Here is a 23385-nt window from a genome sequence, read left to right as displayed (position 1 = left end):
ACATGAGCACACATGAGCCCAACATAAAAGACATTACCCCCATTTGGGCATTCTTGCTCCTGTGTTTGTCAATATGAGAGTGATGTGCTGAGGAGCTCTGCGACCCTCCCTCCAATAACCTTTGCAATAAGAACCTAACAGTTTGTAATGACAGAGTCTTTGCACATGGTAATGGGGGTTTCAAGTAACAAAGAAGCCTTAACATCAATTTCCATCTATACCTGTGAAATTTTATTAAAATTAAGGGACTGAAGACACCTTGAGTTTGATAAAGAAATTTAATGGAGTTTGTGGTACACAAGATGATAATTCTTACATGAAGAACTGATTCTTTTCGGCATTAATCAACCAAACCAAGCAGTGCAATAGAATATCAATGTACTGTAATAATTTCCAAAAAAGCAAAGCATACTTTGGTAAAATACTCCATTTTCTACCAAAGAACCAGGCTGTCATTCCAAGTTGGCCAATAATATTCCCAGTGAAACAGTATGTGTGTCGCATCTCCCCCATGAGAAGGCCCTGCCAGTTATGCCAGCTGAACTCTGCCAGACCAGCAAGAAATGATAGAGAGACCCCCAGACTGCTACAACCATGATGTATGAAAGACATGACTTATTCTGGCTGCAATCAAGACTGTCTTAAAAGGGACTATAGTTTAGTAGCAGTGCATCTGCTTTGCATGCAGAAGGTTCCAGGTTCAATCACCAAAAATTCTAGTTCCAGCATTTCAGACTTCAACATACTCCAGTACAGACCAGCGTTTGACTTCAACAAGTACCTGTTCAGCCAGTAAATCACTGTTTAGCTTTGGAAAAGTCACTATCTGCAAAATGGAAATGTGAATGACAGAAATAAGTGGTAGAGCAATGTAAGCATTGTATCACAGTGGTTAATACAGGCCAGAAGAAAAAGAAGCAAGCAGCTTTCATCATAATGCATTATCACTTTTTATTACTGAAGAAAATAATAATCACATTAGAGTTTAATTCATCTGCACATAGCATCTTTCTTAAGGCTCAGAAGTGGAAAACTTTCAATTGTAACAGATTCATCTTCCTCAACCTTGGCCCTCCAGATGTTTTGAGACTACAATTCCCAACATCCCTGACCACTGGTCCTGCTAGCTAGGGATCATGGGAGTTGTAGGCCAAAAACATCTGGAGGGCCGAGGTTGAAGAAGCCTGGTGTAGCATACCTGCAACAGAACAGCATTCTGAGGTGGCAACAGGAATTATACTATTTCAGAATGCTTGGAGGAGGTGTCATTTTTAAATGGTACCCCAGATAATTTTTAAAGGAAATCTCTGCTAAGTTTTCTACCTGCAGGAAGAAGCTTGTTTGTTAGTTTTTGTTTTTAAATGCAAAAAAGCATTAAAAACATTGAATGCTACTTACTGTACATGCAGTCTGGTGATACGGTCCATTCTCCCACTTTAGAAATCTACCACCTCATTCTTAGAAACTGCTTGAACACATGTAACCCACCAGAAGTAACAGCAAAGGAAGGTCCTAGGCTTGTAGTATTCACTGTATATTGTGTTCCTAGAGAACTGTATATTGTGTTCCTAGAGAACTAAGTGTACATTTCACATAGCTGTTGAAATGATAAATATTGCAGTTCTAATTGAAACATCTATAATTTGTATATCTAATTTATACAGGATCAAATTTATGCATGGATCAGATTGCAGTTTCAAAAGAAGAGGCTATTTAGGTATTGTACAGGGATTTTACTCTAATGTAATTTTCTTATATTTTGAAACAGTGCTTAGTAATTAGTTGGTAGTATTAAATATTAAAGTTCTCCATATACTGTTTTTCTTAAATCCAATAAAGATTTTATATGTTTTAAAGTGCTTAAATCCAAAAGCTGTAGGAAGCATGTAATACATTTTATAAACAATACAGCTAAAATAATGTTGTCTAAAGCAAGCAACCAAGCTTTTGCTACAAATAAAACTACAGGATTGTAAATATTGCAATAAACCTGGGACAGATAGTGCAGCAGTTGCTTAACAGTACATCCACACACACCCCTTTTCCCAAGTGATAATTCAGAGACAGAAACACAAATTACATCACTTGCTCTCCCCTGCATATCAGTGCACAGCCCAGTTTGAAACACACTGACCAAAATGCCCTTGAGAAAGAATTTTTATATGTAAACAGCACCTTTGAAGCAAGAATCTCTTGATTTGCATTCGATTTTGGGACCTGAAGCTTAAGGTTTCATTGTAAATAAAGTACTAAAAAATTCATTGGCATTCCATAAAGGCATAGTAGAAATTAAGGCAATCAGTGATTTTGGTATATATCAATGCAAAATGATTTCTCTTTCTAGACACAGAAGAGACCATCCAGCAATACATTGTAAGTAATATATAACTATATATGTAAACTTTATAGCAGCTAAAATTCAAATACATTCTAAACTGAGAGAAGCAACCACTCACAAAACAATTCTTTTTAGTGAGCTGCATGAATACCTGGCCAATTTTCCCCTTTTAGGTTTTTTTTTGTAATTTTAGTACAAATATCTGGTGTTTTCATAATTTGTTATGAATGAACCTTCACAACTGATTCAAAATGCAGTGAAGGGTTGAGCAGATTAAATAATAATATGGGAATGGGATATAAATCAGCAAGGGACAGAAGCAAGCATTAGCAGCCATTTTGTGATATAAGAAGTTTCACCACCTTCTGAAAGCCATGTCCCAAGCTCCATTCAGGTTCTGCAACTTCAGCAGAAAAATTAAAATTAAAAAAGCTTTCTTTTAAATCAAGGGCTAGGATCTTGACTTTTAAAAAACAAACAAACCCAAGATTCTTCACTAGGATTGTGTGCTGCACAGCATGGGCAGGTAGACAGAATGCAAATGGATTTGGCCATAAGGTATTCGTCAATTTTCTAATAAGAACTGCCAAGAGCACTAGTATTCCTATATACTGTCTGCAAATATATCATATTCCCAATATATGTTGGAAGTACAGAAATATTGTTTTGAATGCAGAGTAATACATAGGGGGAAGGACTATTTACTGGAAAGCTCTATATGCAGTATTCTTTTCCTTGTAAATGAAAGGCATTGTGCTTTATGGCTGTTTTTCTGAAGGCAACTTCGTGGGATTCAGGCCAAGCATCTTGAAGTAGGATACCAGTTGCTTAGGAACTTCAGCTAACACAGACTGGTTAAGTGCCTCACGAGGAGCCTGTAACGAAAAAAGAGCAAGACAACATCAGTGACGACAAGAGCAAGAAAAGGAATGGTTTTCATAGCTGGCTTTGGACATTGTTGTTATTAATTTTTTAATTTTTTTTTGCAAACAATGCTTGGAGAAATTCTGGGTCAAACTACAGATTATGGTTTACTAAACCATGGTTTAGCATTACGTGTGAACTGTGTCCAGCAGCCTCACTATGATTTGTTTACTGCCAACAAACCACAATCTGAAGTTATAGTTTGTGGTTGGATTATGAAACTTGGCTTGTTTTGCCTACATTGTAGCATTATGTGTGAACCAAAGAGTTTTCAAGAAGTAAATAATATTGCCTGCTGACAAAGTATAACTATCTGGAAGAGTTAGGTATTCTTCAACTTACATTCTGGAACCTCCTGAAGGGCACAAACTGGACAATATCTCGTGCAGCTGGTTCCCCTGACAAGGACTTTAGAACACCATCATCGCCATCAAGGAATTCCATGGCTTTGAACTCAGCGCTCCCAACTCCAATGATAATGATAGACATGGGCAGCTTGGAGGCATTGACAATGGCTTGCCTGGTTTGGTCCAGATCGGTGATCTCCCCATCTGTGATTATCAGCAAGACAAAGTATTGCTGCAAGAAAATTAGATTAGTCAATAGAGGCTGACTTCAAATCTTAGGCAAGAGTTAAGGAAGGGACTGAAGGGCTGATGTTTTTATACTTTTGTGTTTGCTCAAATATAAAGAATGATCTGCACACTGTGTCTCACAACTTCGTAAAGCATGAAAGAGTAAAAAAAAAAAACTGGATTGAAAACAATAAAATACAGTAAAGTAACTTTAAAAACCCAGTTCAATTCTCAAACCAGCTATTTCACGTTAGCTTTATTTGAAATCATTTTGGATAACCTAGGCTTTAGTACTTCAAGGGTTCACGCACACTTCCATTTGTCCCGTGATTTCAAGTTGTGGGTCCAATAGGTTTTAGGTTTGTCCCACTGCTTTCTCATGGAAAACCTGTTGTTTACTGAGGGCAACCAAAATGGTCAAAGGCCTGGAAACGATGCCTTATGAGGAACGGCTAAGGGAGCTGGGCATGTTTAGCCTGGAGAAGAGGAGGTTAAGGGGTGATATGATAGCCATGTTCAAATATATAAAAGGATGTCATATAGAGGAGGGAGAAAGGTTGTTTTCTGCTGCTCCAGAGAAGCGGACACGGAGCAATGGATCCAAACTACAAGGAAGAAGATTCCACCTAAACATTAGGAAGAACTTCCTGACAGTAAGAGCTGTTCGACAGTGGAATTTGCTGCCAAGGAGTGTGGTGGAGTCTCCTTCTTTGGAGGTCTTTAAGCAGAGGCTTGACAACCATATGTCAGGAGTGCTCTGATGGTGTTTCCAGCTTGGCAGGGGGTTGGACTCGATGGCCCTTGTGGTCACTTCCAACTCTATGATTCTATGAATCAGAACAAACATCAATCAGGTTTTCTGTGGATTGACTTTGCTCTGATTCAGCAGTAAAGAGGTTTTCCTTGGGAAAGCAGTGAGAGAAATGTAAAGCGCTTTGGACCTATGACTTGAAATCACCAGACAAATGGAATTTTAGTATGTCCTAACTCTACCACATGGGAATGAATTGCATAGAAAACACAGAATTCAGAGGGTAGAGTCTGATTACAAATCCATTCACTATCTGAAGTTTCATGGCAGACTATGGTTTCACAACAGTGAAGTAATGAAAGAATACTAGCACACCTTTAAATAAATGCATCGTGACATTTTTTTCCAATCCATCACTTAAAAACAAAAACATCAGAAATATTAAATCAAACAGACTCACAGAAGCAGTATTTTGCTGTGCTGCCTGAGCAGCAAACCTGGCAACATGATTTATAATTGGGGAGAAATTTGTTGGACCATAGAGACGAATCTGAGGCAATGCCTGGCGATATGCATCCACAATTCCCTGGATTCCTGAAAAATGGAAACACCAGTTGTTATTGCAATAGTTTGTGTGTATGTATGCCACTTATTTCCCACTGTTCTCCATAAATCCTCCCAGTTATTCAACTTTTATCCTTTCTGTCACAAAATGGAAATGGCAATCTAATGTGTGCACAATAACTGAAACTGAGCAGACATGCCTTCCCCATTTCACCACATTTGTAGGGTGTGTGAATCAGTTATTTTCAGAGGATGGCAAAACATGTACTGCCTGCAGCACATAGCATAATTCTTGGAGCCTTGCAGAGGTGGTCACTGGCTGCCAAGAGGACTGTGGCTACAGAACAGGTGGAGTGGCAAAGAAGATATACCAACAGTCATGCACTTTATCCTGACAAAAACTCTAGAAGCCCTGCTGGTCCTGTTCTTTATTTTTAATGGAACATACTCTCTGATGCACACTTTGTCAAATTCGATTACTGGCTCATGAAGATTACTAAATGCTTACCTTGGCAATAGGGATTTGTAGGGTTAAAGTTCAATGCAAATTCATGGGATACCTGGGAAAGAGACACACTTAGTCATGTAGCCAAATACCAATGCATTTGAATTAAGAAACACTTGAACTAAGAAACTCACCTTCCAGTCTGGAGGAACTTGAGCTCCAAACCCAAAGGCAGGGAACAGTTTGTCACTGAAAGATGTAGGGGGTAGAGGAGGAGGAAAGATAGATATGTTACCTTCAACGGAACAAAAAAATTCATAGTTACCACTGCTGCAAGCTGGCAGAAACTGCATGCTACCTCAGAAACCAAAACTGCTAAAAGTGAAGCAAGCAGTAAGAGTGCAGGGGAGCGAGGCTTCCAGGAGCCAATGTTGTAATCAAGTTGACTCCTCCTTCAGTTTAAAATGTCAGGAAAAAATGCACATTCATCCCATGAGCAGTGATCATTTTCATTTATACATGACTGTCTACAGCTCCTGTTCTCAAGTATCGAAACTCAGTAGTGTCATTTTATGAGCAAGCAGAAAAGGAAAACAATCACTTATGTCAGATGCTGGTGTGGTTGCTCGAGAGTAAACAGGCAAGACTCCGACCTGTCTTTTCCAGGCTTTATTCTTGGTGCAAACTATTTACAGTGAAGAGCATCGTAAGTTCATGTCTGGCTCAATCGCTAGCAGAATCTGGGAGTGGTCGGTTTTTGTACCTCCCCCAGCATCAAAGTCGCGTCACCCCCAGCCTTTTCTGCCCCTCCCTGCGCCGAAGCCTACTGTGCAGAATGGGCGATAGCAGGGGTGTACTTCCCTCCTCTCCGGCTTGCTCGGGCGCGGTGTTGAGGCTCTCCCTAGCATCCCCTGGTCCCTGCACATCTTCTCCACTGGAGGTGGGGCTTTTCTCGACGGAAGAGGAACTGCTTCCCAAGATTTTTGGAGGCTCCCTATAACACAACTGCCCTTCCATCTCTCGCCTCTGAGCTGATGGCAGTTCCCTGACAACTTACTCTCATGAAGGAACCAACAAAACAAAGAACAATCTACTGCAACTCTCACTGAATTACCGTTCTCAGCAATAACACGAGATGCAGGAGATGCATAATTCATAAAGGTTGAAGGGACTGAAGTTACTTAGTCAAATACATCACTTTAACTCTATTAAATTTCACTTATTTCTAACGCTCACAGCTAGAGCAGCTAAAAGTAGTTTTAACATACGTGTCATAATCCTGTACCACGTTCCCCACACACCAGATGGCAGTCAGGTATTCATTTACTCCATTTGGACTGATATAGTGAAGAGATTCTGGTGACTTTGGATCTCCATTGGAGCCGGTGAAATCTATGCCCACCTGACACAATAACGAAGAACACAAATATAAGATTTCTTTCTGGAAACAGGCAACCAAAGCAAGCCCAACATTCATGGAAGTTGACTTCAAGCATACCTAACACCAGTGAAGAATGCTGCTGAAATAACCACAAAAAAACCCAAGGCAGCTGAAGAAAGGTCAAACATTAGGTTCCCCCAGAATGCAACCAGGGAGACTATGTATTAGAAAGATCAGTGAATTCATTTTGTTTAGTCTGGCAGATATACAAGCAGCAGACTTATTCACTGACAGATCTAGTAAACAGGTTTTTGTCCAGTTTAAGTGCAATGGCTTTTTCACAGGAATATATAAATGCTTGAGTTATGTTTTAACTTAGGTGGAAAAGGCATGTAAACAGGTGACCCAACTCACAGTGAAATTAATTTGGCAGCCTCCCATGATGTAATCCAGGAAAGAATATTCCATTTCAATCTGAAAAAAACAGCACACAACTGTTACAACTTCTACCCTACAATCACAGAATAGCAAACTCTTCTGTATGAAATGCTCCTTACTTTGCAAGACTTCACTCGGACAATGCCAGAGTTTTTATAGCTCTTCTTCTTTCTCTTCTTCTCAGGGTGAATACACTCAAATTCCACCTACAAAGAAAGCAGCACACATCAAAGGAACTTGTTCTAGTTAATGAAATGAAACCACATAGTTCACATTTTAAGATACGCAGGACAAGACCCAACTTAGAAAAAATAATGGTAGCCATGCATACTGGCAAGTGATCACAGCTTGACCACCAGGTCAGCCCGGCACCAAATGGAACCATGCAGACCTGTTGGGAGCTCACTTTTGACCTCTGCGGGAACCCTCAATGTCCTGGTCGTCCCCAGGACCTTCTTTGGGGCACTCGTTGCCTGCGAGCTCCCTAAAAACTCCAAAAAGCAGCAACCAGTTCGCTGCGATAGCAAACCTGGCTTCCTTTCCGCCTCGTGGTAAACCAGGAAGTAGAAATTAGATATCTTAGGATCCTAGGATCATTTCGCTTGGGTTGCTGAAGAACACAGATGACTTAAAATACAACATCTATTGCTTCCTAGGAAATGTAAAGGGTGCTGGGAATTGTAGCTCTGTGAGAATAAATTTATTGTTTCTATGATTCTTCTTTGCAATGAGAAATAGGTTCAATTAGTTAATAAAAGAAGGTAAAAGTAAAAGCTCACCGGAGAGCTGCCACCTGCCTTCTGTAGCTGGGAGAGGTTAGTTTCAAAAATGCCTATCAAGTCATGTGACCCATCACTATCATAATCTGAACAGTGCACCTGAAAGGAAAGAAAGAGCAGGCAATGGACAAGCAGAACTTTATAATAGAGAATGACTGCTGCTCACCGCTTGGTCTCTCACTTCCAACAGCTTTGCAGTGGCGCATGTGAACTCCCCTATCAAATCTGAACTGGTGCTGTCATCCATATCACTAACTGAAACCTAATAGTAAGAGAGAGACCCAAAAATGAGTCCTTGAGGAGAGCCATGGGTACGAACCTGTTTAGTAGGCAATGGAAATGCAACTAAAATGCTAAGCAGATAAAAAAAAGAAGAAAATGACTGTTCCAAGGCTAAATTAAGTAAAAATCCAGTTATAGAAGCCAAGCGATCAACTGAAATCAAGTCTCATATAAGCCTTATAAAAAGAAACAATGGGAACAAAACAAAAACAGCACAAAGAACCCAAGACATTCAACAGCAAAGAAGAGCCTTAACACAAACTGCATAATCCAAAGTTCCTTCTTATTTTAAGAACTTTGCATGAATACTCTTCTCTGATGATATCTAGTCATGCAAAAACCTGCAAGCCTCATTCTCAAAAGTCAAATGAAATATGACCTGAATGTCCATGCTAAGCCATTTAGATAGTCTGCAATGGAAGGAACACAGGACTCAGTTGAGAATTGCTATGTATTTGGGGCTTAAAATAACTTTGAGTAATGCTATAGTTTAAACAACAGGTAGCTTTCAACACTGCCCTTGTTTACCAGCAGATTGAAAAGATAGTAATTACATCTAGATACAATATATGACTTACACATAAATGGCTTCATCATAAATATATTATCTTGAATGCACATCCCTCTAATTTGTTTGTGACCAACATTCAGTGATGTGTTTTTAGGAGTAGAGTAAGATTTAAAACAGCACAAGCCAACAGTGTGCATCCTAGAACACCATCAATTGAAAAGCAGTACCTTTCAGTAATGGCATAGATAGGGGGGAAATGCAGCCTTCTCACCAGATTAGGAGGTGACAAGTGCTCCCAGTTTACACTTGAAAATCACATTGCAAACCTGAACCAAGGAGGCGATGCTCCTTTCATCTTTTATCCCCTGATCTATCTACACACCAACCATTATCACTCTTGTCTTGGATTTAGTTTCAGTTGGCTCTGCTTAGTTTCAATCTCCCTGCTCAGGCAGGGAAAGCTTTTGCAAGTGCAGATCCAGAAAGATACATGAATGTAAAATGGGTGCAAATTTGGTGCTGTCATCCAGCATGCTCATGCATATTCTGAATAAATAAAGAAGAATGAGAGCACTCCGGCACAACCCCAAGGACAGTTACTAGAAGGTTATTAGAATGACTGTTATTAGAATGACTGTTCACCTGATTCCCCTGGGAATGGCTGGGCAGCTTAAGAGCTGAGTCAACTTACTGCAGGCCTATTTACACATGCCGGGTCCCACAGTTGTACTATCAACTGCTCTTGCTGTAAGTTCTTACAAACCCCCTAAAGTCAAAGTTTCCTTCATTAATCTCCAAGTAGAGATAATCTATTGACACCGCTAACACACCTTCAGTTACATAACCAGGACATGACCCAAGTTAGAAATACCCAATCTAGTTGTGATCACCAAAAATGGAAGGTGTGACAATGAGCAACAGCTGAGAGGATCCTCAACATTTATGTTTTATTCCTCCAATTGTGACTACCTCACTAAAGGTATCTAGCATCTTCCATTCCTTTACGTGAGTGCAATACTCCCTCTTCCACATATACATCTCAGCTTCTCCCAAGCAGCCTTAACTTACCAAGACAGCCAGCACATAAGAGCTGCCCATCTGGATCGGATCAAAGGACCATCTAAGTCCAGCATTCTGTTGTGACAGTAGCCAATGGCAGGGGTGGAGAGTTGTGGCACCTAGATGTTATTGGACACCAATTACCATAAGTCCCAGATAGTATGGCTAACAAGCAGGGGTGATGGGAGTTGTAGCCCAGCAACATCTGGAGGGCCAAATGTTGCCCACCCAAGGGCTGTGAGAAGCTTGCAAGCAGGCTAGAAAGTCCAGGTTGTGAAATTTGGTTGGCCGGCATATTAAAAATCCTATTTTAAATGGCAATTTTACTGGGCAGTAGATATGACTTCACTTCTGAACACCAGCAAATTAAGCATATTAAACAACTGCATTAGATACTTTGAAGTGCATTTTTTAAAAAAGCAATGGACTCATGGAGGCTTTGCAGTCACTATATAGTTTAGAATGTTTGGGTATGAAGATAATGATTTCATTTATTAAGCCACAAAAACCATAGCTTAAAAACAGAGCCAAGCATCCTCCAAAGGGCATTTTGGTACACTCAGGTCATATTTTCAAGCTTTCCCGCAGAACCAGCAATACTACAGACTTACTTTTGAAAATTCAAGCCGCTATTTAGGTCTTCATGATCTTGGTCTTCCATAAAACTACATTTAAGCATGTAGGATTAAATAATATCATTTATTATTTTCAGACATAGTTGTAGTCCACAGTGGATGTACTGCAAAAACTAGTCTATACAGAAAGACAGCTCTGGCAGATGATGTTTCCAGGTGACCAATAAACAGAACAAAGGTTCCTGCTCAGTTAGAGGAATGGAGAATAACTCATATTGCCAGTATTCTCAGCGCTGCAAGTATATTTCAAAGAAATAAATGGGTAAGCACACAGAAGGAAATCTGGTGCAAAAATAATGGCAATCTAATTAAATTATTGGGCAGCCACACATTATTTGGTTTTAGTTCTTTCCCAGTCAGACTTCATATTGCAAAAGATGTTTATAATTAAATCAAATGGGTTCTCTAACCTGTATTTTATTTTTATTTTTTAAAGTTAAATCATTGTCATCACCTTCATTGGTTTGTTGAAGTCACCACCACAGAATGTTTGAAGAGGAACACTGAACTTTCTCCAGCAGGGATTTAAATTGTTCTTAATTACCTATAAAAGAAATCCAATTACAACCAAGCGCCTGAGATCTCTCCTCATCCTACAAGTACATTATGACAATGGCATTCCCTCACCTAGAATTTCCGCAGATTATTATTTTTTAAATAATAATTCTGTTCCAATAGCTGCATAATAATTTTCTGGATGAAAAGTAGAGTACCATTATGATAAGACATAACTCATTGCTTATAGGCAAATATCTATTAATACACTTGATGTATATGTAATAAACATATATGTATTTTCTGTAATATTTTTAGCCAATTTCTAGTTTCATACCTAGATAAATTTAAACATGCATCTCAGCTGAATGTGCACAGTTTGGCATAAGTATGAGATTTTGGGTGGCTACAGCTGCAAAATTTAAGAGCTGCTGCAGTGCCTTCCAGACATCCCACCTGGCTTGCACATCACTGCCCAAATATGAGGAACGTATAGTGGGTTGAAGTCTGAGAACCACTAGCAGAAGAAATTACTATGTAATGCAGCCCACTCTGCCCACTGAAAACGTGTTTCTGAAGGTCGGAAGCCCTCTGGAAGAGTGTGGGATGAGGAGGTATCACCCAAAGTCCGGCCGAAGAATCCTGGATTGGCAGAGCTCCACTTATGCATAATGCCTCTGCCTGATTTTGTCCAAAGAAGTAGCAGCTCCATTCTTTTTGCAACTGAGTTCATTCAGAGTTCATTAAGATATAGCAGCTCCTGAAGTTCAAAAGTTGAATCACTGTGTAAATCCTACCTCTGATCGGTAGACAAGCTGCCATTTTCCACCATCACTCTCCTTATAAAACTCCAAAAATGGATCAGATTTGCCCAAAAAATCCTGTGTAGAAAAAGAACCTTGATCTTTATACAAATAATAATTCAGCATGTAAGAACTTCTAGAGCAACATACCTTTCTGCTATTCATAGTATATCTATTATTACTGGCAACACACACACACACACACACCAAGCGTTCAACAAATAATGGCTTATTTTCAGTCACAGATGCTTCTGTTCAGTCCTTTTGTTCATTTAGTAGCCTGCAAATAATGCATGTCTATGCTCAGCTAAGGCAAACTATAAAGTGCTTTAAGCACCAAAATCCATGGTAGCGAGAGCTGAAATTATTATGCTTCTCTAGGAAATCTGTACTTCAAGAATTAACTTCAATAAATTAAAATTCTTTACAAAATAAAAATAATCACTTTTAATTTCAAGTGTGGTCTACACACATGCCTCTCACATTCAACCTCCCCCCCCCCCCAAATTCCTTCGAAGCAACAGATAGGTCCATTCTCATGTAAGCCCTTAATTACTACACTTATTGCCATTTCCTTCTTGATGTTTCTATCATGACATACCTTGTGAAACCTATTCACACAGGTACTGCTATAGAGCCAGTGTGGGGAAGTGTCCAGGGATCTAGTCCCCACTCAACCATAAAGCTCAGTGGGCCAGTCCAGTCTCTCAGCCTAACCTACCTCACAAGGTTGCTGCGAGGATAAAATAGAGTGGGGAGAGCTCTGTACACCACCTTGAGCTCCTTGGAGGAAAGATGGGATATAAATGTTGGTTCAAGTACCGAATGAACTGGAAAGAAAGTTACTGTCAATATACCATTTACCTTTTTGTCTAAATTCCGGGCTTCAACATCTAAGGACACAACTCTAGTGTCTTTAATCTCTTCTGCAGAAATCTAAAAATTCAAGGGGAAATAATTTCAGTGCGATTTTGGAAAGTATTTCTAATGTGAATAATGCAGGCCGTTCAAATACACAAATTATAAAACAAATTCACCAATGTACTTCACAATTAGCTTAACCAAAGGAGAAATATATGAAGCTATTATGATCCAAATACATTCGCATGAAGCAGCAGTGTTATTTACTTCCTAAATTCCTCCTGTGATAATGTGACTGCTGTGGAATCCAGAAGCTGTCTGAATTACTTGCAAAACGGTTTTGGTTTTTTTTAAAGCAAACCTGAACCACTTCATACTCCACACATACATTTGACAATAATGAGGTTAGTTGTCCTGTTTCATTCCCCTCATCTTTTTATTTTTTATTTTTTAATGTTTAACTATCAGAGGTCTGATTTAGCCCTATTGAAATGAATGGGAATGGGAAACTACAAAATGTCTATGCTATTCCCAGCAACTTCTCAAAGTAGGATAGACAAACCCTTAGCATTCATGCCTATATAATGAATTCTCTATCACTTACCTATTTTGTTTTTTTTAAAGGCCTGTACATTCCTGCGTACACACAACACACCCACCCACAATTACAAAAAGGATCACAGGGGTTTATTGGTCTCCAGGAGTAAATTTCAACCTAGGGTTAATTCTGCTTTGCTTTGACACAGGAGTTAACATAGTCTAAACTTGAAATGTTTATTTCTTATTTGGAAAAAGAAAATACAAACAGCAAACCTCATTAGGCCATTGAGGTTACTGAGGTACATTGGCCCACTTCCACTATTTACTATGAGGCCAGTATTTCACGTAGATATTATTTGGTTTCTGTGTTGTTTCCTCTTCTGTTATAAGCCAATATCTCACAGTTCCCCTTTTCTCCTCCAGGGCTTCCTAATAGCCCAATAAAGAATTTAAATAGACATTGAGATTTCCAATGTACCCCAATAGTTTTGTATTGGATCACTTTTTTTAATATGACACTTAAAAAACACTATTTTGTCTGTTAAACTGGAGTAACTGTGAAATCGATCATTTTTAAATTTTTTGCTTATTTCAGATAGTTCTATATCACTTAATATTTAAATTAATGGTATATATATTCTTAAAAGAAAAACACTCACAATTCAATTTGTTCATAAAACCAGAAAATTACCTTAAAATGCCTGCTGAAATAAGGAAGACTTTGTCATGTGATTGAGGTTCAGCAAAGGATGCCTGTCTAATCTCAGTTGGGAGTGAATTCCATAAACGTGGAACACCCCCCGCCCAAACACTGAATGAATGGCTCCTAGTAGTTATGAGCTGAGCTATGGGGACCACTAACAAGGATTTTAAAGGGTTCCCCAAAGCAATTATTGGTGAAAAAAATTGTAGAGGAACCTTCAACTATCCAGAAATGAGTTTCTTACCGTAACAGTGCCTTTTCCTGCAGGTTTTCCTTTCTTCAGCATTAAAGGCTGAGTGACAGTTTTACTCGACACAATCTAAAGAAGAATGAAATCTATGCATCCATTACAAAAGTCACATAAAGTGATATATTCTACCCTGAGGCAGAAATGTGAAGGAAGAAATATCATCAGCAATAAGCCAATTAACATGCTTGTCAACACAAGAGACTTTTTTGCAGCTATCAGTTATAACAGCCGATCATAACTATTTACATAGTGTGAAATTTTATCATGAATTCCAAAAACATTTGCCAAGATACATTATATATAAGTGTAATGAGAAACAGATTTCAACTTTTACGTGATTTAACCATCTGGATTTTCAGACAGTTACCAAAGCCTCAGGATGCTTTATTTTAAATTAAAAGGACAAACACAATAAGGATCAAGTAAACTCACATGCCAAGGTGCTGAAAGGATTGTGTAACTCAGCCCTAAGAACAACATCCAATGCTGTAACAATAATGTTATGGCAGATGACTTGCTGCCACCAGTGCAGCAGCCCCTTATCCCCTTGTCAGCAATGTAATACTTCTCCTTTACATCCACAGGTGTGGCAGCGGGTGTGCTGGACTGTTGCCTTGCCTTGGTAATGGACTGGATAAGAGCCAATAAAGTGAAGCTCAATCCAGATAAGACAGAGGCTCTGTTAGTGGGTGGTTCCCTAGACCGCATGGATAGGAGGTGGCCTGCTCTTGATGGGGTTCCGCTCCCTTTGAAGGAATAGCATGGAGGTGCCACTGGATCCACTGCTGTTGCTTGAGGCTCAGGTGGCCTTGGTGGCATGGAGTGCCTTCCATCAGCTTTGGCTGGGGACCCAGCAGCACCCCTATCCGGACAGGGATAGCCTAACTTCTGTTGTCTATGTTCTGGTACTTGGGGTTGCCTCTGAAGACAGTTCAGCTGGTGCAGAATTCAGCGGCCAGGTTGTTTACAAGGGCAAGACAGTTGGAGCATATAGCACCAATCCTGGCTGAACTGCACTGGCTGCCAATTAGTTTTCAGGCCCAATTCAAAGTGCTGGTTTCAACCTTTAAAACGTTAAACGGCTAAGGACTGCAATACCTCAAGGATCGCTTTCCCCCATACGAACCAACTCAAACCCTGCAATCACTATCCGAGGCCCTTCTTCATGTGCCTCCTCCAGGAATTGTGGAATGCTGTCCCAAGGGAGGCTCGCCTGGTGCCTTTGTTATATATCTTTTGGAGGCAGGCAAACATATTCCTCTATGGCCTTTTAATCTCTCTCTCTCTCTCTCTCTCTCTCTCTCTCTCTCTCTCTCTCTGTGTGTGTGTGTGTGTTTATATTGTAAATCATCCAGTGATCTTTGAATAAAGGGTGGGATAGAAATTTAATAAATAATGATAATAATTGTTATTATCCTTGCTGCCAGCATAACATTGCTGCATTGTAAGTTTTCCTACCTTATTTCATTGGCACATGAGGGAGTGAGCACTCCTGTAATGCCATGCCACCCCTCACATTTTGGGTTACTTTGAGTCAGCATACATCAGGCATAAGGTGAACATCTATTTCGAAGCCGAGGGGTGGGGATGAGAACAACTCTCTCATGGAATGATTATCACGTGCGTTAGTCACAGTAAGGTCTAGTTTTATGGTTGGCAAGACCGATGTTTGCTAGTGTCCAGCAAACAAGCAGGTCCATAGAGTCCTGCACCACGCAAAAGGAGGCAATTGATTCAAGTACTTCTACTCTTAACTGAAAGCTTTCAGAAGATTAACTCCTCCTTTCATCTGTGTAATTAAAAGATTAAAAAATAGCATGTAGCATTACAGTACTTGTTTCCCAGTACCTGTCCCAAGGTGCACTCTGCCCCTCCAAGAAAGTCGTCATCATTTAAGTCATAGGATTTGTTATCGATGTCGTAAATGCCAAATTTCAGTTTCTGAACTTTCTCAAAATAATAATCAATTCGCAGCTTTTTTGAAAATTGAGGATTCTGGCAATTCTTTATTTTTTCAGTTCGATCCAACTGTAACAATACAACAAGAAAGGGAAATGTCATGCTTAACACTCACATTCTTCAACAGAAAACTAGAGGTGTGATCTAACCAAAGTTAAGTACTTTCTAAGTTCTACTTTCAGTGGGAGAGATTTAAGCCTGTTCTTAACCCCTCTGAAACTATTTGGATTTACAAGTGCTTCGTTTTAACTTAAGAGGAAGAAAAATGGTTCAATATGCCAAAATTACGCAATTTTAGGTGTTTAACTTTGGCTGCATCTCCTGTTTGAAATTCTAGAGCACCTCTGCCAGCCAGCGACAAAAATACTGAGCTAGAGGAACCAATCATCTGACTTGATATAGAGCAGTTTCCTACACAACAGTTTCCTGTGGCTGCTTACCACAGGGGAAACAGTTCATGGAAGCATATCTTCCATGGTGGTCTTCTCGTTAAGGACAAAAGAAGCAAAAATACAAAGAAAAACACCAATGTCCTTTTTTTCTGTAGATTGTTCAGGTCATAAACTGGCCTGAGTCACATGGAATGCTAAGTCAAACTATGACATATTTTGAACAAGCAAGCATGCAAATACACAAAGCAAAAAATCATGGCCACTTTGCTCCTCCCCTAAACCATAGTATGAGATTAAAATTATGTCTGATCCTAAGCTCATTGTTTGCCTTGCTCCAAGTAAACCACAAAGTGCAGCTAAAGTTTGTTTTTGGCTTGCTGCTCAGGGCTTGTTCGGAGGAGACAAAACCATGAACCGAGGTTCCCATGTAATGATATGCTAAACCATGGCATGGCTTAGTTTTGATTAGTGCAGCAGCAGTAAGCCTGGGGAGCAGCAAGGCAGCTGCAGATTTTGCTCTGTGTGCTCACATTCTTGCTTGCTCAGGCTTAGTCATTGTTTGAAATCGGCATTACATGTGACCCAGGCCAGTACAGAAATATACTGCCTTCAATCTTTCCACTGTCAATTACTTGTAGAAGACACAAAAAAATAACAAGAGTTATGGCCAATCATGCTGGTCCATTATATACAAGCTGCATAATAGTAATAGTTTTTTGTCAAAACAACCAAAACACCAAAGTTGTGAACAGACTTCTGATTTCTCCTGAACACTTTTTCAGGTTGGATGTTGAGTAAAACCAGAAGGGGAGGAGAGGAAAAAGTTGGGTATGTTGACTCTGGGGTAACTAAAGATGTACTGTCTCCAAATGCAACTTCAAACAGTAAAAATATTTGATAACATGGTGGAACTTTCAGCATTACAATGGGAATATTAAAAATGCTGATGCTATGTTGTTGCCGGCCTCCTTTCTCCACCAAATCCAGAGGAAATGAATTAGCAAACACAAAATTCAGTTAAAACTAATTTATAAAAACTTCCATGATTAAAAAGCTTGGGCTACGTAAAAGCCCTGTAATTTTTTTATTATTAAAAAAGGGACATACAAAAAAAACTTGTGAGATTTTGTTGTCATTTAGCTCATTTAATTGCTGAAACCTGTAAAATATTAATCCTTAATTAATTTTAATCAAAACGTCAAGTGTTCAGATGTGTTCAGAAAGGAGACACTGCCAACTTCTAGTAGTTTTCAAATTACTACAAACAATTCCTTACTTCGGTCCACTGGTTTCCACCAACATCTTGAAGCAGGACACATAGAGGATCAGATTTTGAGCCAACATCTTTATCAAGCAGATTATCGCATGATATGGACAGTTCCACCTTTGTCACGCAGTGCGCCATCTGTTAACAGAGGGAAAGGAGAATGTTGAATACTCATTAAACGATTAGGTCATAATAAAAAAAAATGCATACAGAATCACAACAAATCTTCAGAAAATGTCATCTGTGCAAACTGTTTTAGTTTCCTAATACTTTCTTTGGACTGCCATGTATTCTCTTGTCTTAACAGACCATAGAGCTAAATACATTTTCCTCCCAAAATAAAATAAATAAATAAGTAATGATCAGGTACACTGCTTTAACCACTTGTCTGACACTCTCAGAAAGATTTGGCCAAATGCCATTTAATACGATGGTGTTAGGGTTGCTTCATACAGTCAGGTTTTCTAGAACATGAAAACTGCATGAAGCTGCACTTTGCTTGTACACATGCATATTTTCCTGCAAAAGCATGCAGTGTAACATTCAAATGGACCAAATGCAAAATGTGATAATCTGCACATCAGTTTCACACTAATGTCAATATACAACAGAAATTGTTCAGGGTTTAACATACAAACTGACAAACTTTCAGGCCGCATAGCTCATTACTTTTCTGTTTCAACATCATCACACGCCCATGGGCAGATGTTATGGAGAGGCTGGTTGACTTGGGATAACCCTAAGGAAAACTCAAGATTGGTTGGAAGGTAAGCAGGAAGAGATGAAGCCCTGCTTCAGATGCTACAGAAGCAACACCCGGCCCAAGCAACCCTTTCATGCATCTAAATTTAGCTGATGTAAAAAAGAATTGTGTGGGGACACCATTTAGGCTTCCCAAACCCACTGCAAAGAATTGCTGTGCACACCTGAGAAGGTGCAAGAGCAACCAGAAGGTCCCAAGAACAGTTAATGTCTGTTTTGTCTCCATTTTTTTTACTGGACACCCTCTCTCTTGTCTATAGGGCCCAGCCACCACACAGGATTAACCTGTGACAGTAGTTATTTTACCATGGGTAAATATAATTGAGGAAAAGCACCACTAAATATTTCATTGTTCATGTTTCATTCCTTGTAGCTCACACTCCTTCACACATTGCCTCCACAACTGGCAAAGTCAGGACATGATAAGCAGATGCCATGAGTCCATCATTCATTACTCCTGTGATACGACTGAAAATCTCTTTCCGACACAAATACAAAAGGCGATTCATAAGTAATAATCATCCACGAGTTCAGAAATATCCAAAAGAAAAGGAAGCCTCTGGGCAGACAGGACACCTTCTACAAGACAGGCACTCAAATCACGTGACTATGGACACTCAGAGGAGATATCAGGGTCTGACAGGCAGTTATCTCTGATTGGTCTGTAATCCAACAGATGAAAGGGGCTAAATAGGTTTGAGGCCCTGCTAGATTTGTTCATACTTTATGGAATGGCAGATTCAACCCTGCCAGTTTGTTCTGCTTTCAGAGCCTCATAGATCTTCACTTCCTTTCAGAACTCCCACACTGGAAAGGTGGAAGGGAAAGACTTCACCAAAACCTATCTTCCCTCTCGTAGCAGCACCATACGGCAATTAATCTGAAAGCATATGCCTTGGCAGAATAGCTATGTTCCTTTTTAAAAAAAAAAAAAATTCAAAATTTCAACAGCATACAAACATAAATGGATGCAACACAAAACTCAGTACATCTGTTGTTATATTTGTCATATAGTCCCAAGCCAGCTATTTTGTCTTCAAAAATGTCCTTTTCTTAAATCACACTATTATCAGTTTATGCAGGTTCCAGGCAAATCTGCTATCCCTTGCAGTTAACCAAGTTTATAAGGGTTGCAAAGTTCCCATTCTCCTCTCACTTAAAGAAGCATTAGCTACTTTCCCAATGGCACTGCTAGAAGGAAGTAGCCTGCAACTCACCTACATCAGGTACTGGCAGACTTCAGGCTTGTGTGATCTTGCTTTTTTACTAGAACCCCAAGATCCTTGAACCAGAGTCAGATGCAAAACACACACACTAAGAATTAAAGAATTCAGAGCCTAGGAACTAATTTTGAGGATTGAATCGAACAAAGCTCACAGTCCTTCCACGCAGGTTTCCCAACCTTTCTTCATTCCAGCAGCATACTGTGTTGGCAGCACTTGTTAATTACTTGTTACTGCTTTTTTCAAGCAACTGGGAGTCAGAAATTCTTGTACCCGGACACTGAGGTCCAGCACCAAGGGCCTTCTGGCGGTTCCCTCACTGCAAGAAGCCAAGTTACAGGGAACCAGGCAGAGGGCCTTCTCGGTAGTGGCGCCCTCCCTGTGGAATGCCCTCCCACCAGATGTCAAAGAGAACAACTACCAGACTTTTAGAAGACATCTGAAGGCGGCCCTGTTTAGGGAGGCTTTTAATGTTTGATGTAGTACAGTATTTTAATATTTTTTTTGGAAGCCGCCTGGAGTGGCTGGGGAAGCCCAGCCAGATGGGCGGGGTATAAATAATAAATTGTTGTAGAATGCCCTGAGATCTACCAGCAGACACAGATCTACCTTCTGCCCACCATAAAAGGAAGGAAATTCACTACAAGTGCTACTGCTGAGAAGACAAGGGACACTCAACCAGAACTTTTCTTTGAAAATCACCCCCAAGTTAGGGCAATAACAGCAGTAAAGCAGAGAAAACTCATCTTCTTTCCAGCCATTGATCAAACTCTTGTTTGAGATTGCCTGGTCATTCTACAATTTACTATGGTTCTGCCCAAGGTAGACTGGACTAAGCAATCTTGCATTCTAACTAGGGGGCTGGTGAGAGTTGTAGCCCAAAACATATGGAGGGCATTAGGTTTTGCAAAGGGTGCTTTAAATATTACAAGCTACCCATGAATGTCACTTCCAGATAATATTCAAGTGTCCTTTTGCAACATTTCTTTCTGCAGAAGTATAAACCAGGATGTGTCCATCCAGCAGAAGTTCATCCCACCTTGGGTCAGGTTATAGAGATAAGGCCCCTGATAGCTTCTACTTGTGTTGACCATTTCACCTGGAACACCTTACAATGCTCTTCCCAGTGACTGGACTGAATAGCCTATTGGTTTCTAGTGGTGGGTGATGATGCTGTTTGCTGTTTTGAGTTGTGTCCACATAATACGAAAGCCCTGGGAATAGCTTGTTGGTAAATCTTTCTGCCTGGCTTGAAGTATGCCACCAGCTTATCTCCAATCATCCTTTGCATTTGCTTTAATATCACCATTACGGAGTCTAATAGAGGAACAATTTTCAGCCTCTGGAAAATTACAAACCTGCCATACACCAAAACAGGACAATTAGCGCTTTACTGTCTGCACTGACTGGCAGCAGGACTAACATTCCTTGCCATACCTGGAGATGATCAGGATTGAACCTGAGACCTTCTGCATGCAAAGCAGATACTCTACCAATGAGCTACGCCCCTTCCTCTTTGATGGTTTGGTCAAGTGCTTTAATAAAACCCTCCTTTATATACCACCTAAACCACAAAGATACAATTCCTGATCCTGTGTTGTTTGCTTTTCAGGCAGTCTCACAGGTCTCCCTGGAATTATCCCCTTCCTCTCTCCCACAGCTCACAATCATCCATAGGGGAATCATGGGACAGAACAAACACAGCAACCCTGGAGCCTCAGATACAGAAATCAGTAGTGTTTATAGATGGTGTTGATTATATACAGAATAGCTTGACTAGGGTTCAGATCAGAAAAGGTACCATAATAAGGAATGACAATTTACCTGCGGATAAGGATTTTTAATAAGCCTAAGGTTACACAATGCTTGTCAGACCTCAGAAGTATTTACTCTGAATCTGCTGCATGACTGGCATGGGAGGAGCATTTCTCTCAACTCAGCTGGAACAGATGAATTCACCAGGGGGCATCAACTAAATTCCAGTTTTCAACTAATAGGGATAAACATAAGCAGCACAGGCAGAATAAGGGCAGTGTGCTGAAAGACCAAGCAGCCTCACTGATGTCAAATCTGCACCACAATTTCTTTAATCCCAGCAGTACAATACCACTCCTGGGAAGGTGCAACTGCCCAAAGGAATGCAGAATGCAACATACAGCAACAACAATCTTTTATTTATATCCTGCCCTCCCTGGCTGAAGTCGGGCTCAGGGTGGCTAACATCAGATATATAACATTGGTATAAAATCAAACAATAATTAAATTACATCCTAAAAACAGGTCAAAATCAAATTAAAATCTAATTAGATGCCTTTCCGCAGGGTTAGGGTTAGGGTTAGGAACAGTAAGTGCTCATCGGCCCAACTGTTTATGATGATCTTATACGGGCCTGTGAGAATGCTAGGAGGCCTCTTTCATATTAGTTCTTATACAAAAAGAAAAGGGGAGTCAGGCTGAGCCCTGACCAAAGGCCTGGCAGAACAACTCTGTCTTGCAGGCCCTGTGAAAAGATGTCAAATCCCACAGGGCCCTGATCTCGTGACAGAGTGTTCCATCAGGCCGGGGCCAAGGCCAGAAAGGCCCTGGCCCTGGTTGAGGCCAGCCTAATCTCTCTGAGGACCGGGATCTCCAAGGTGTTATTAGCTGCAGACCGTAAGGTCCTCCGTGGGGCGTACCAGGAGAGGCAGTCCCGTAGGTACGAGGGTCCTAGGCCATATAGGGCTTTACAGAGTTTCAGGAAATGCTGAGTTAGAATACTGTGGAATTATGGTGTAGCCTTATTGTATTGGTCCTGAAGCCTAATGGCTCAACTTGGATCTGGCGAGATTTCTGGCAGCTCAATGCTGATCCAATGTTTCGTGTTGGTACAGGCTGAGTAAAGCCTGTTTCATCCTTTTCAACGGAAGACTATTGCTGTAAGAGGATGTAACTTCAAGACTAGTCGACTGCAATGTCCTCTACATGGGATTTCCCGTTTTTGTCCGGAAACTGCAGTTAGTGCAAAATGCAGTGGCATGATTGCTGACAGGAGTCTGTTAGCATATTACACCTGTGCTTGAAGATCTGCACTGACTGCCAGTTCACTACCAGCCTGAGTTGTTCTTATTGGTATATAAAGTTCTTAACTGTTTGGAACCAGTTTACTTAAGGGATTGTCATACCTCACGTGTGCAGTTTCACTTTGATCTGCAAAAGAGGCACTTCTGCTAGCGCCATACAATATCCTTTCTGCGTTTGTAAGGAGTCTTCCTTTGGCACCTATACTTTGCAGCTCACTACTAACATTAAGCTAGCACCACCACTATACTCCTTTTGATGCCTATTGAAAACTTTTCTGTTTTGGCAAGTCTATCCAGGCAGATGGTTTAGTTATATCCGTTCTAAATTTTGCTTCAGATGTTTGATTGTGATTAGATGCTTTTAATATATATTTTTAAATTAAAAGGTC

The 23385-nt window shown here is 40.1% G+C and overlaps 1 protein-coding gene across 7 annotated transcripts in view; it reads right to left on the bottom strand.

Annotated features, from left to right (window-relative positions):
* Positions 1-926: 926 nt before the first annotated feature.
* CPNE1 (copine 1) overlaps positions 927-23385 on the bottom strand; it is a 52332-nt gene continuing 29873 nt past the window's right edge. For 6 of the 7 annotated variants that reach the window (XM_081194853.1, XM_081194858.1, XM_081194856.1 and 3 more), the window contains 15 exons: positions 17962-18090; positions 16183-16362; positions 14329-14403; positions 12845-12916; positions 11975-12058; positions 11137-11226; positions 8196-8294; positions 7536-7622; positions 7393-7452; positions 6866-6999; positions 5792-5846; positions 5661-5712; positions 5049-5182; positions 3605-3841; positions 927-3213 (listed from right to left, as the gene is read on the bottom strand). In XM_081194853.1, the coding sequence (XP_081050979.1) occupies positions 3097-3213; positions 3605-3841; positions 5049-5182; positions 5661-5712; positions 5792-5846; positions 6866-6999; positions 7393-7452; positions 7536-7622; positions 8196-8294; positions 11137-11226; positions 11975-12058; positions 12845-12916; positions 14329-14403; positions 16183-16362; positions 17962-18090 (1605 nt within the window). In that variant the 3' untranslated portion in view covers positions 927-3096. Of the gene's footprint in view, positions 3214-3604; positions 3842-5048; positions 5183-5660; positions 5713-5791; positions 5847-6865; positions 7000-7392; positions 7453-7535; positions 7623-8195; positions 8295-8361; positions 8458-11136; positions 11227-11974; positions 12059-12844; positions 12917-14328; positions 14404-16182; positions 16363-17961; positions 18091-23385 lie in introns of all 7 variants that reach the window. The other variant, XM_081194854.1, reaches the window with a different exon arrangement.

The sequence above is a fragment of the Podarcis bocagei genome (assembly GCF_964188305.1).
Source record: "Podarcis bocagei genome assembly, chromosome: 5".
Taxonomy (NCBI): Eukaryota; Metazoa; Chordata; class Lepidosauria; order Squamata; family Lacertidae; genus Podarcis; species Podarcis bocagei.
The sequence above is the reverse complement of the archived record's forward strand: the minus strand, read 5'-3'. Positions and strand labels throughout refer to the sequence as shown.